The 13311-nt window shown below is 42.2% G+C and overlaps 1 protein-coding gene across 1 annotated transcript in view; it reads left to right on the top strand.

The window, feature by feature from the left end:
• The window catches only part of LOC103470713 (phospholipid-transporting ATPase ID-like), a 41261-nt gene extending 29440 nt beyond the window's left edge, over positions 1-11821 (top strand). Inside the window, exons 10-26 of the mRNA XM_008419345.1 lie at positions 1618-1829; positions 1906-2114; positions 2285-2328; positions 3000-3165; positions 3232-3420; positions 5133-5248; positions 6087-6251; positions 6343-6454; positions 7068-7173; positions 7260-7392; positions 7477-7660; positions 8313-8536; positions 8628-8711; positions 9283-9528; positions 9608-9746; positions 10523-10653; positions 11163-11821. Of these exons, the coding sequence (XP_008417567.1) occupies positions 1618-1829; positions 1906-2114; positions 2285-2328; positions 3000-3165; positions 3232-3420; positions 5133-5248; positions 6087-6251; positions 6343-6454; positions 7068-7173; positions 7260-7392; positions 7477-7660; positions 8313-8536; positions 8628-8711; positions 9283-9528; positions 9608-9746; positions 10523-10653; positions 11163-11492 (2790 nt within the window). The 3' untranslated portion in view covers positions 11493-11821. The remainder of the gene's footprint in view (positions 1-1617; positions 1830-1905; positions 2115-2284; positions 2329-2999; positions 3166-3231; positions 3421-5132; positions 5249-6086; positions 6252-6342; positions 6455-7067; positions 7174-7259; positions 7393-7476; positions 7661-8312; positions 8537-8627; positions 8712-9282; positions 9529-9607; positions 9747-10522; positions 10654-11162) is intronic.
• The last annotated feature ends 1490 nt before the right edge of the window (positions 11822-13311 follow it).

Genomic DNA, 13311 nt, shown 5'->3' on the forward strand with positions numbered 1-13311 from the left:
CCAGGGGTGTTGGCCGGTGGAACTCGTCCCTTCTAAGCAGCGTGAAGTCGTGGAATAAGTTTCCCTTGGTCCCTCGGTGTAATCCTCCGCGGGTCTTTAGTCAGCTCCCTCTGATGATTCCGCTTCTGCGCTGCCGACGAAGAACCCCGTTCTGTCCCGTACAGCAGTATTTATGCCCTGTGTTTCCATGGAACCCGCCCATCGCATTATGTCATTGCCTGAGATCATGCAAGGCAGGGCTGCCGGTGGAAASCACCGGGCTCTTTCTCAAGTTTCCAATGACTCATCCCTACCTMCTCGCTTCATCGGGGCAGTTCCTTCTTTTCCGTTGACCATCTGTTTCCCATTCTGCCGCACCCTTGCTTTCCTTCCCCATTTGATGACTCACCCTTCTGTCCCTAGCCTTTTGCTCAGTGAGAAGTATTCTTATGATTTTTAATAATACATGTTAACTTTATATAATCATGTTATTTGTTGGTTAACTCAAAAGTACAATCTTTATCCTTTCATAATGTAAACCATTATCATTCACTTGATTATAAGTACAGAACATCAACTGATTAGGAGTACAGAGTATACATTATTATAACATTTACTTAATCAGAAGTACAAAATACATGCTTTGATCATACATTTCAGACACTTCTTCATTGGCCTGTGTATTGTCACTTTATAATCACTTATCACTTATAATCATCATTCAATCTTTATTCGGTATACTGTTATTTCTCAGGCCTTTATTCCATTTTTCTGCGTATACCTGGACAGATCTCACATACCCATACCAGATTCCTTGACATTACATAAGTAATATAACGATACGAACAATGATAAACAATGCAAACTTCCCCTCTTAAAGACCATTAAAATTTAATTTTGTAAAGTTATTTTAATACTGGAACTGGAAGACATTTTAAATAACCAAAAAAAACAATAAGTTAAAAGGTAGTAAAACCACAAATAACCGAAATAATAAGTAAAACTGATTATGGTGCATCTATAAACAAACTTTCCATTCAAAAAATAATCACTAAAATAGAAAACATTGAGCTCATTTTAAATTAGCACCTGATTAATTTCTTATTTCTTACAGGTTTAATCTTCTTTATAAAGACTGTTAAACATGATTTTAGTTTGGAGTAATTATAACAACTTAAATGGAAAATAAAATAATCAGTTTGGCTTTTTTAACAGTGCATTAATCACATAATGACTTATTTTCTGATTATATGGCCTTAAATTAAACTCAACTTGTGGACAGAAAGAGGTAAAAGAGCGCTAAAATTATAAAAGTAAAAAAGGAGGTTCTGGTTCTGCATCCAGAACCAAACATAGAGAATCAGCATTCAGCTTCTATGCACCACAAATCTGGAACAAACTTCCAGAAAACTGGAAAACATCCGAAACACTGAGATCCTTTAGATCCAGACTAAAACCCGGCTGGTTGAAGTTGCTTTTGAAACATAATAAATGAAACACTGACCAACGTTTTGATGTGTAATCTTGGCAAAATGCAACGTTTTAACTATTGATGACTTTAAATTTTTGTGTTTTTATGATCAGCCTTGTTGCTGAAACGTACAAATAAACTTGAACTTGTAATCCCTGACGATGAAGGAGCTTTTTGCTCTCATTCTGCAGATTTTTGGATCTCTGGTGTTCATGTGCACGATCCTGGCGATCGGGAATTACATCTGGGAGGTGAAGAACGGCTCCAACTTCACCGTCTTCCTGCAGAGAGAAGACAGCGCCGGCTTCTCGGCCTTCCTCACCTTCTGGTCCTACATCATCATCCTCAACACCGTGGTGCCCATCTCGCTTTACGTCAGGTGACCTGTCCGAACGCTTTCACATCACTTAACGCAAAAAGAAGCCAAATATCATACCGGCTGCGTCTTTTTGCAGTGTGGAAATAATTCGACTGGGGAACAGCTTCTACATCGACTGGGACAGGAAGATGTATTATTCCCGCAGCGACACGCCGGCCGAGGCGCGCACCACCACGCTGAACGAGGAGCTCGGCCAGATCAAGTACGTCTTCAGCGACAAGACGGGGACGCTCACCCAGAACATCATGATCTTCAACAAATGCTCCATCAACGGGAAGTCCTACGGTGAGATACGACGCCTCAACGCTGGTTTTAAACCGAAAACGGCAACAAAAACTTGTGCTACATGCAGGGTTTGAGTTCACTCCTTCATTCTGTTATTAGTATTATTATTATTCTGTATTTTATTTATTTGTTGACATTTTTTAAGTATGCATATTTATTTGTTTTTGCAGGAGATGTTTATGACTACACGGGTCAGAGACTTGATATTTCTGAGGTAAGTTAATAAAAACGCAAGTAAAATGTAATTTATTTGCATTTATTTGGGGAGTTTTAGGGCAAAATTAAGGATAAAACAGTTTGAAAATAAAAAACACATGAAAATAAAAGCTTAATAATTGTAATTACAGGAGAATAAAGTCATTATATTAAAAAACTTAAATAGTAATAATAAGAGGATAGGCATATTACCAGACTAGAGTCAGAATAACTTAAGAATAAAGTCGTAAAATACAAAAATAAAGTTGTATCTTTATGGGAAGTAAATAAATGAATAAATAAGGAAATACTTTTACCACATCAGTATAAAATTATTATCAGTTGCTGGACTTTGAAGCAGAAACGTCTGAGTTTATTTCAAATAAAAAACACCATAGACTTACCAAGTTGGTCACATTAGAGTTTTATAACTTTTCTCATTAAAGCCACTTAATTTTGTGCATTTTTTCTAGTAATGTTGCTTTTTCATTCAGCTAAAACAATAACTTAATTCTCGTAATTTAAAAAATGCAGTTCTTAGTCTGAGATGATTTTCCACCAACGTTTTTAAATGCAAAACTCAAAAACAGCAGCTGTGATGTTTTGAGCTTCATTTTACGTCAGAAACTGATGCAGACGTTGGGACGCGTTGGTCACAGACTAAAGGTCCGTTTACGTCCTGACCTGCAGCATAAAGACCCGGTGGACTTCTCCTTCAACGCGCTGGCCGACCCGCGGTTCGTTTTCTACGACCACACGCTGGTGGAGGCGGTGAAGCTGGAGAACCCGGAGGTCCACGCCTTCTTCAGGCTGCTGGCGCTCTGCCACACCGTCATGGCCGAGGAGAAGAAGGAAGGTGGGTGGAGAACGTCCCGCGTTCCTCTCTGGCTTGAAACAGGAAGTCACCCTGTTTCTGCTGCAGGTGAGCTTCACTATCAGGCCCAGTCTCCAGACGAAGGCGCGCTCGTGACTGCGGCCAGAAACTTCGGATTCGTCTTCCGCTCTCGAACGCCCGACAGCATTTCCATCGTGGAAATGGGAAATCAGCGCAGCTACGAACTGCTGGCGATCCTCGACTTCAACAACGTCCGCAAGAGGATGTCCGTCATCGGTGAGAAGCCCGGGTTTTCCTGAGCTGCTTGGCGTTGAGTTTCTGTTTCCTGCTAAATGGAACCAAGACTTTGGTGTGTGTGTGTGTGTGTGTGTGTGTGTGTGTGTGTGTGTGTGTGTGTGNCAGAGGATCACGTTACATTGCTTAGCCAATCAGAGGATCACGTTACATTGCTTAGCCAATCAGAGGATCACGTTACATTGCTTAGCCAATCAGAGCTGCGGAGGAGCCCTGATTGAAGGAGCTCCACTCAGCATGGATTTTCAACTTGTGTCTTTATTTACTTCAGCAAAACTCACAGTTTTTACCAAATTCTGTAGTTTTAGGTGAACTTCTAAATCTGCTCCTAAGTCGCATCTTTTCGGGCCTGCTACTGCCTCTAGTGGCGTGGGGGTGGTAACACAGCTAATATAATTACATTACTAAATCAGAATACAGCAAAGTCTTTATTATTTATTGTTAATTTTTAATTCTCTTAAGAATGTAGAGCTAATTAAATGACCTAAACACCTTAAAGTGGTTCCAGTTTCTCTCGATGGCCAACCTGTTGAAACTGTGGTACATTTTAAATACGTTGGGTTCCTGGACAGTCAGATCAACTTTGCTGAAAACACTGACTATATTTTGAAGAACTGTTCTCAGAGACTCTACCTTTAAGAAGACTTGGTGATCTTGGGGTGAAACAACTAGACTCTAGTTGGGTCACCTCTATGTCTTGAATTTGGAGGAAAAAAATTATGTTTTATTTATCACTACGGTTCAGTAAATGCGCATATGAAACTGGTGGGTTCGGTTCCTCAATAAAGGTTAAGAACCACTAGACTAAAAAGTGCTGAAAGTAATTACTAATCCAGTTCTCTAGTATTTACTGCGTTTGTGTCTGGTTTGAAGGCGAGGTTCGCTGTGAACCCCCCAACAATCGTCTGGACCGCTTCACCGGGGTGCTGGCGTTCGCCGGCCAGAAATACCCGCTGGACAACGAGAAGATCCTGCTGCGCGGCTGCACCCTGAGGAACACCGACTGGTGCTTCGGCCTGGTGCTGTTCGGGGGTCAGCCTGGCGCTTCGCTCAGAGTTCAATCTGAAACGCCAAACGAAATGAAAATCTTACTGGTGTTTTGTTTGTTTTGCAGGTCAGGAGACGAAGCTGATGCAGAACAGCGGGAAGAGCACCTTCAAGAGAACCAGCATCGACCGGCTGATGAACGTTCTGGTTCTGTGTGTGAGTTTGAAACTTTTTAAAATGTTTTTACATGGTATCCTAACATAGTTATACAACATTCTTTGTTTTATTCAGGTATTTAATATGAGTGTTTGCCCAGGGCGGCATTAGAAAGGGGCAGGAAGCACAAGAGCTAGAAAATCTGTGAGAACAGCAAATTTTGCTGGATGATAAAATATCCCAGTAATTACTGTCTGTTACTACCAATAGTAAGTCCCGCCCACTCCTCACAACTCTTAGGACTCACTACTGCCCAGTTCTCTGTCTAACAGGTCCGGARAACCCCCAGAAACTCGGGTCTTACCCTAGCGATAGTTTGTGGAGAATTATCTGTTTAAACTGGGGTCGGAAAGGACTCGTCTAGCTCTGACTACCTTCAATCCAGAAGTTATGACCTTTTACAGTTGAGGGGCAATCCGCTGAGTAGNTGTGTGTGTGTGTGTGTGTGTGTGTGCGTGCGTGTGCGCGCGTGTGTGTGTCGGTGTAAACAGTGCGCAGTCCGGAGGGGAAGCTCTCTCTCTACTGTAAAGGCGCCGACACGATCATCTACGAGAGGCTGCACCAGTCGTGCAGCAAGCTGATGGACGTCACCACGGATCACCTCAACGTCAGTGAAGCTGCTTTTCCTCCTCATGTTTTGGTTTCCACTTGTTTGCACGACTCCAGTCCCTCCACCTGATCAGGCTGATCAGGCTGGGCAATAAATCAATCAATCAATAACAATATATATCGCAACAGACACGTGATCGATATCAATACATAACACATGTGGTTGAATATTCAATAGATAGTTCTCATGTGACGTCACTCATCCAGGAACTTTGTAACTGGCAGCCATCTTGGTAGGCAGTTGCTATGGAGTTGCTATGACAACGACAAACACATAACTACATAACTTATAAACAATATAAGTACATTATGACTGTTATTTGATTATAGTTTTTGAGTTCTCTACCCACCTCTGTGTGATACTAAGATAAATATCAGTGATATTTTCTGTAGTACTTACTGGTGAACTAGCATAATTCGCTTAGCTAACTTAAGCTAATTACATCTGCTAGCTAAAATGTAGCCTACGTGTTTGTTACTACATGTACTGACTCTGCCAGTCACCAGAACCTTTTTATTCACACCAACAGTTTGTTCGTTTTTTACAAAGGTCAAAGGTCACGTTTAGTAGGTTTGGATTCTTTACATGATTTCCCTCTTCTCCCTGTTCACTTCATGTCTGCTAGCTTAGATCATGATTATGACAGAAAAAGCACTCAAAACCGAAACTATCTGTTTTTTCTCTCACTGTTAGTTTTATTAGATGGGAATCTTTATGATTTACGCAGCCGGATGCTTAAGTTTGACTTTGTTTATATCTTCAGATGCTATCGCTGCTGCGTTCGCTGCATGTTCTTACGGCTCGTCCTTATAAGTATGTGCATGCTGATCTGCAGGAATTTGCAGGGGAGGGACTGCGGACGCTCGCTCTAGCCTACAAAGATTTGGACGAGGAGTATTTCAGCCGGTGGAGAGAGCGCCACCATGAGGCGAGCACCTCGCTGGAAGACAAGGAGAGCAAACTGGACGAGCTGTACGAGGAGATAGAGAAGGACCTGCTGGTAGGAGGATGAATAAATATCTGGTGTAAAGCAGATAAAAACAGGAAGCTAACGGGATTTAATGCATGTCGCTGTCTGTGTTGCTCTGCAGCTGCTGGGAGCAACAGCCATCGAAGACAAGCTGCAGGACGGCGTGCCTCAGACCATCGAGCAGCTGGCCAAAGCGGACATCAAAATCTGGGTTCTGACTGGCGACAAGCAAGGTATTTAATGGAAAACTTTGTTTGAAACAAACAAGTTCAGCTAAAAAGCAGCCAATATGCTCAATATTCCCTGCATGCAGGGGCGGAGCTAGACTTTTACCCCCGGGGGGCCACGGTGGTGGGGGGGCTCATGGATGAGAACAACTAAGATATTTATTTATATATATTATAAGTAAATCTCAATAATTTTGGTAATTTTAACTGATCTGAAACAAAAAGAGTTCAGACACCGAGGAAAAAAAAGAGGTTGTGTCTTTTGTAAATATCTGATTTAAACTTTATATATAAATAATGTTGTCATTCTGATCTGGGAGGGAAGAGCGCCCCCTGTAGCTCCGCCCCTGCCTTCACTCCTTGAAATAACAGAGGGTCGTCAGTTCACCTTTCATCCAGGTGTCGTCCAATCAAAATGTCTTAAAAAGAATAAAATGTAAGTTGGCCTTAAACACAGTAATCACAGGTCTCAAATTTTTCTGTCAGGCAAAACTTCATGGTGGCATTAAAAGGTCTTAAATGTGACATTTCATGCTCTGTGTGTGAAGGGATTATTTACTTTGACCTGGACTGAGACTTTGTCCAGGCTTGTTTGTTGCAGCTTTAGTTTGTCTTTCAGAAACGGCTGAAAACATCGGCTACTCCTGCAACCTGCTGCGGGAGGAAATGAAAGACGTCTTCGTCGTCTTGGGTCACTCGCCTGAGGATGTCAGACAAGAACTGAGGTCAGAGGAACATTTATAAAATCCTTATGAAGCCAAGTCATTTTAAGCTCTAATTTAACCAGCTGTGGTTATGATTTTTGGAGCAGAAATGCACAAAACGCCATGAAGCCAGACGGAGCAGCAAACAGCCTGCTTTTGACAGAGGAGAAGAGTGAAAATCTGCTTAAAGACGAGGAGGCCAACGGGGAGTATGGACTCGTTATCAACGGACACAGCCTGGTACGTTACAGCAGCGCCCTCTGCTGGCCAATGAATCGATGAGCCTGGATGTTTATGAGTAATGCTCCTGTTTTTGTCGGTCAGGCGTACGCCTTGGAGAGCAGCATGGAGCTGGACTTCCTCAGGACGGCGTGTTTGTGTAAAGCGGTGATCTGCTGCAGGGTGACGCCGCTGCAGAAGGCCCAGGTGGTCGAGCTGGTCAAGAAGTACAAGAAGGCGGTAACTCTGGCTATAGGCGACGGAGCCAACGACGTCAGCATGATCAAAGGTACCACTGCGCCCAAGGCTTTGGTTATAATCAGTTCGGTAATAACTTCACGCTTCATGTTTTCTGAAATAAATGATGAAATATGTTGTTTTTTCTATGGTGAGTTTTGCATTTAAAAGGTGATCATAATGAAACAACAGTGTGGAATAAATCAGAAACCTCCTCAGTTTCTGTCCCTCATGTTGACAGAAACGCTGATCTAGTTTTAATCTGCTGCTAAACACTGAGATGCTCCACGATTTCAGTGTTTTTCTGCCACCTACTGGGCAATAAAGGGATGACAGCTTAGAGTCAGAGGTGTTTTATTGGAATAAAGATCATCTATCCATCAATTCATTATAAAATCCATCGTTATAAAAGCCAGTCATCCAATTGTTTTACTTTAAGTCAGGAGTGTCCAAAGTGGGTCCTGGAGTCCCGGCATCCTGCATGTTTTAGTCTCTCCCTGGTTTAACACACCTGGATCAAATGATGGCTCGTTAGAGGCCTAATAGGAACATTGACATACTGAACAGGTTGTTACTAAAACATGCAGGATGCCGGGCCTCCAGGACCCACTTTGGGCATTCCTGCTTTAAGTATATTTGTGCAAGTGTCCCTCTGTTTTTAATTCATCATTAAATAAATCGTTTCTCTCTTTGTCTCCTCCCAGCGGCTCACATTGGTGTCGGCATCTCAGGACAGGAGGGCATGCAGGCCGTCCTGTCCAGCGACTACTCCTTCGCCCAGTTCCGCTTCCTGCAGCGCCTCCTGCTGGTGCACGGACGCTGGTCCTACCTGCGCATGTGCAAATTCCTGCGCTACTTCTTCTACAAGAACTTCACCTTCACCTTCGTCCACTTCTGGTTTGCCTTCTTCTGCGGATTCTCGGCGCAGGTGGGACAGCCGGAGATGAGTCCTGGCATTTAAACGCCTGTTTTTCACCAGCCAGAAAAAAAGAAATCTGAACTTGACTTTGCTCTTTCAGACGGTGTATGACGAGTGGTTCATCACGCTCTACAACCTGATGTACACAGCTCTGCCTGTTCTGGGAATGAGCCTGTTTGATCAGGTAATAATGGGACCAATCATTAATTGTCATATTTTATTTGATTAAAATTAGTTCCAGTCGACTAACTTAGGCCTTCTTTTATTGTTGTAATTCTGCCTCCATCCAGCAGAGGGCGCCACTGGCCGTCTTTAAGCTATGTATAAACAAACATGGTGGCCATATTATAATGTGAAAAGAGAAACTGTCCTTAAAACGCACTTTATGCGTTTCTTTTTTGAATATAAACACTCAACAAGCTGCTACCGTTTCACCTTAATAAAACTGTGTTTTATTGTTATGAAAAGATGAGAAAACCAAGATTTTCTGTTTTTTCAGTCAGTATTTATTTTACTCAGCTGTCAGAAACATTTAGCCTTTAAAGTTATGGAAAGACTGTCGATTGTCTTGATATAAGAGCCTATCGATAAGATCAACCGACTTCAGATTGACTGATTCATAGCTTATTGATCCATGCTCCAAAAGACAAAACTAAATTTTAATCTCGTGTATTTGTTTGAACTGTGCAAAAGAAGAAGTTTACACCTAAAAGTTGGATTCACAGTCGTCACCTTTGTCTCCCTCTGCTGGTCAGGATGTGAACGACGTGTGGAGTTTCCAGCACCCACAGCTCTACATTCCCGGCCAACTCAACCTGTACTTCAGCAAGACGGCCTTCTTCAAATGCGCCGTCCACAGCTGCTACAGCTCCCTGGTGCTGTTCTTCATCCCGTACGCCGCGCTGCAGGACACGGTGAGGGGCGACGGGAAGGACGTGGCCGACTACCAGTCCTTCGCCCTGCTCACGCAGACCTGCCTGCTGTTTGCAGTCAGCATCCAGGTGAGCAGGACCAGCCTGGTGCTTAGCGTTCACAGAGGGAAGTGAGCATTTTGAAGACGGTCTGTCTGCTTGTCGGTAGCTGGGGCTGGAGATGTCCTACTGGACGGCGGTGAACACCTTCTTCGTTTTGGGAAGTCTGGCCATGTACTTCGCCGTCACCTTCACCATGTACAGCAACGGCATGTTCCTCATCTTTCCATCAGCTTTCCCCTTCATAGGTGAGGCTCTGTTGGCTTCAAGCCAGGCTGACTGGACTCGGACTGCATTAAAAAACTGAATACATAAATCAGTTAATCACACGGTTATTTAAATTAAACGAAATAACTTCCATTTGCATGATTTATTTTTTTCTCTTTCCCCCAAAAACTGGATGATAAAAGTCTTCAGTCTGGTTCTTTGGTCTCAACCAGATCTTTTTTTAGAGGAACAATTTTGTTCGCAAAGATTTTATAATCCATTTTATTTGTTGTTTTTGTTTATTTATTTCGTATATTTAAAATTTCTTCCAGTTCCAGTTTTAAATGTTCATTAAAATTTAAAGTTTATTGGTCTTAGAATATGTTCTTACATTATTTTGCCTTTATTACCATTATGTTACTGGAAAATTGTCTCAAAACAACAATTTTCCCATTTATCACAATAACTTAGATCTAAATTTAATTACAAATTAAAGTTTTCACATTTAGACTTTTTGTTATTTTCTGTTTATAGGATAAACAAATTATTTGTAAAATATTTTATTAATTATTTAGCCTTGAGAACATTGCCTTTTAGTTATTATTATTATTATTATTATTATTATTATTATTATTATTATTATTATTATTATTATTATTATTATTATTATTATTATTCCTTTATTTCTCCCATATTTGGTTGAGATATATAATTTATGTTGTCATTAAATGTTATTTTAAAGAAACCAAAAGTTTCATCCATGTCTGACTGAACCTGACGACTTTTAAAAAAGTTAATTTCATTCTGTTTTTTTCAGGATCGGCTCGAAACTCTCTGAACCAGCCCAACGTTTGGCTGACGATCATCCTGACCTCCATCCTGTGCGTACTTCCTGTGGTCACCTGCCGCTTCCTGTTGATCCAGCTCTGCCCCACCATCAATGACAAGGTGCAGGAAACGCCAGGAGCCGCTTTGCATGCTCACCGCTGCACAGCGGCTCCTGGAAAGTCATTTGCATGAAGCGTGTCCCTCGTTGTTTTAGAGAAAGCAACATGCTGTCCAATGTTCAACTATTGAATAAGAAAAATGAGCTCAATAACAAATACATTTATTGTTTTTAATCTGAAAGTGTTATTCTACCCATTCAATTTCCAGAGTTTCAGGAAATGTTAGCTTTGGACATTAGCGTCTGATCTGCTGCTACCGGTTCAGCACTGAGATGCTGTTTTAGTCCTGAATGGCTTCGTCGATAAGTTAAAGGGTACAAAAAGAGTGAAAGGGATTATTTTCTGACTTCATCAACATCCCAGCGGTAAAAACTATACATGAAGGTTTAACATCCGACTCTGTAGTATTTCAGCTTAAGTTTCTGATGATCCAAACATTCCTTCCAACATTGAGACGCACGCCACACCAGAAAGTTTTTCAGTCTTTTCTTCTCCTCCTTTGACCTCCAGGTAATGTTCAAGGTGAGACAGGCCAAAGCCACGCCTCCTCCTCCGCCTCGCCGCTCCCGGATCCGGCGCACCAGCTCCCGCCGCTCAGGCTACGCCTTCTCCCACGCGCAGGGCTACGGCGACCTGGTGACGTCGGGCCGTTTCCTGAGGCGTCCCGCCGTGCCGCGGGCGTCGGGTTTCCCCCAGGTGGGGCGCGCCGCCACGGGGTTCAGCCCCATGGGCCGGTCGGCAGGCTACAGCCCGACGGGCCGTCCCCAGAACCTGAAGGTGCCGGACGTGGAGGTGACCTCGCTGCAGATGTACAGGACGTTCAGCGACGGCGCTCCATGAGAGAAGGAAGCTAATTAAACTTCTGGAGGAAACAGAAACTCTGAGGTTTCTGTGGGAATTTTTTTGCTGACAGTTTCATTTAAAGGAACGGCAGCCCTCATTTCTGAGAGGTAAACGGTTTACTGGCGTCAGATGTTTAAGTTTGAACCTGAAGGAAGCAGCTGATGGGACGCTAACGGACGGATCTGCTTCATAACAGACATAGAAACGGATCAGTGAGCTTCCAGGAAGCAACAAGCAGAGGATGGAAGTGATTTAACCTCCTGACTACCAGTAGTTCATTTTGTCCTCTGTAGAGGACATTTCTAAACTTGAATATCTCCCACCCCCTGCATTCTACTGAATTAATTCCTTTTGGTATCTGGAGACATTTAGGGCTTTTCAATGATACCACATGTGAATGGGTGGGACTTTTGTACGTACCTTTTTCTAATTCATAAAAATGGTGTTTATCAGTAATAACACATTTTATGTGAAGAGACAAAGTAAGTGCATGAAACCTTTTATTACCTTACAAAGACTGTGGGATTTAAAAAGAAATGGTGATTGGACAATATTTGTTTTCCTGGTAGTCAGGAGGTTAACATGTTGGGAAACAGTGTCATCGTGTTTACAGACTGCCCAGACCTTTGTAATCCTGGGAGTCCAGAGGCGACGCAGAGCTTCGTCCAGAGGGAACCAGCAAAGACACGCTGCTGTCAGTACTTTACTCTTCTTTTTCTCTTCATTTGTGCTTCCTTGAACAGGTTAGGATAGATCTATGGCCTACACAAAACATGTTCATTACGTTTTTTACATAAAATTATTTTAGATAATGAGATTTCCTGTCAGAATGAGCTGCTTTAGGACCTCTTGTCACTTTAAATCCAAATAAGCTGCTGCTGGCCACGCCCCCCCAATTCAACGTTTACACTGACACGTGAAAATGGCTGCAGACACATGGACGATTATACAACCATTTGAAAAAGAGAAGTGGAGCCTTCTGCGCAATCAACCAGAATGCAGGAATTGGTTTCTGGTGCTAAATCAACAAGTAAACACTTGTCTTTTCCAGCAGCCATTGTACAGCGATAAAACCAGCTGTATGGTTTTATCCACTTTGGTCGCTAGGTAACAGCACAATGTGACTCAACAATTGGAAAGTTTTTGAAACGAGTCGTTTTCCAGACACCAAAAAACGTCTTTTTAATCCCGTCGACTGTTTTAAGCAGCAGTAGAGACTAAATTTAAGCACAAAGACGTGCAAAAATGTGAGTTTTGCATAATAGGTCCTCTTTCACTGCCTCCTTGTTCTTCTTGTGTGTAATAACGGCCCACCATCCAGTCCAGCTGGATGGTGAGAGATAACGGCATGTTTAAAACATATAAAAATGATTCTGCTGCTCCTCTTTTTCTGTGGCATTTTGGGGGATTTTATTAAACATGTTTTCATTWTTCAAATAAATTGAAGGGACTTAATYGGTTCTTAAGGTGTTTATAAGCTGTCGATCGTTGGCTAGAGAACAACATATCAGCCGTTAATCCTGAAAAGTGTCTGTGTGACACGTTTTCTGAATTATAGTTGTATACATGTAGCACATGCAGCCATTCTAAACAAACATCGTATTTTCAGAGTKATGCATTTCAGTGTTAAAAAATAATGTGATCCAAMTCGAAGTGTGCAAAAACGTTCAACAGATTCCCGTCTGTCATTATTYCTAAAMCAAAGAYGAAGCCAAAGTGGAATAGTTTGTTGTAAAATAAGTAAGTACACCCCTCAGCAGTGGTTTCCAGCCCATTTTATCCACCTCATTAGTTTTTGCTGCTTCTCTTTAAATCT

This window comes from Poecilia reticulata, linkage group LG9 (assembly GCF_000633615.1).
Source record: "Poecilia reticulata strain Guanapo linkage group LG9, Guppy_female_1.0+MT, whole genome shotgun sequence".
In the NCBI taxonomy this organism is placed as follows: domain Eukaryota; kingdom Metazoa; phylum Chordata; class Actinopteri; order Cyprinodontiformes; family Poeciliidae; genus Poecilia; species Poecilia reticulata.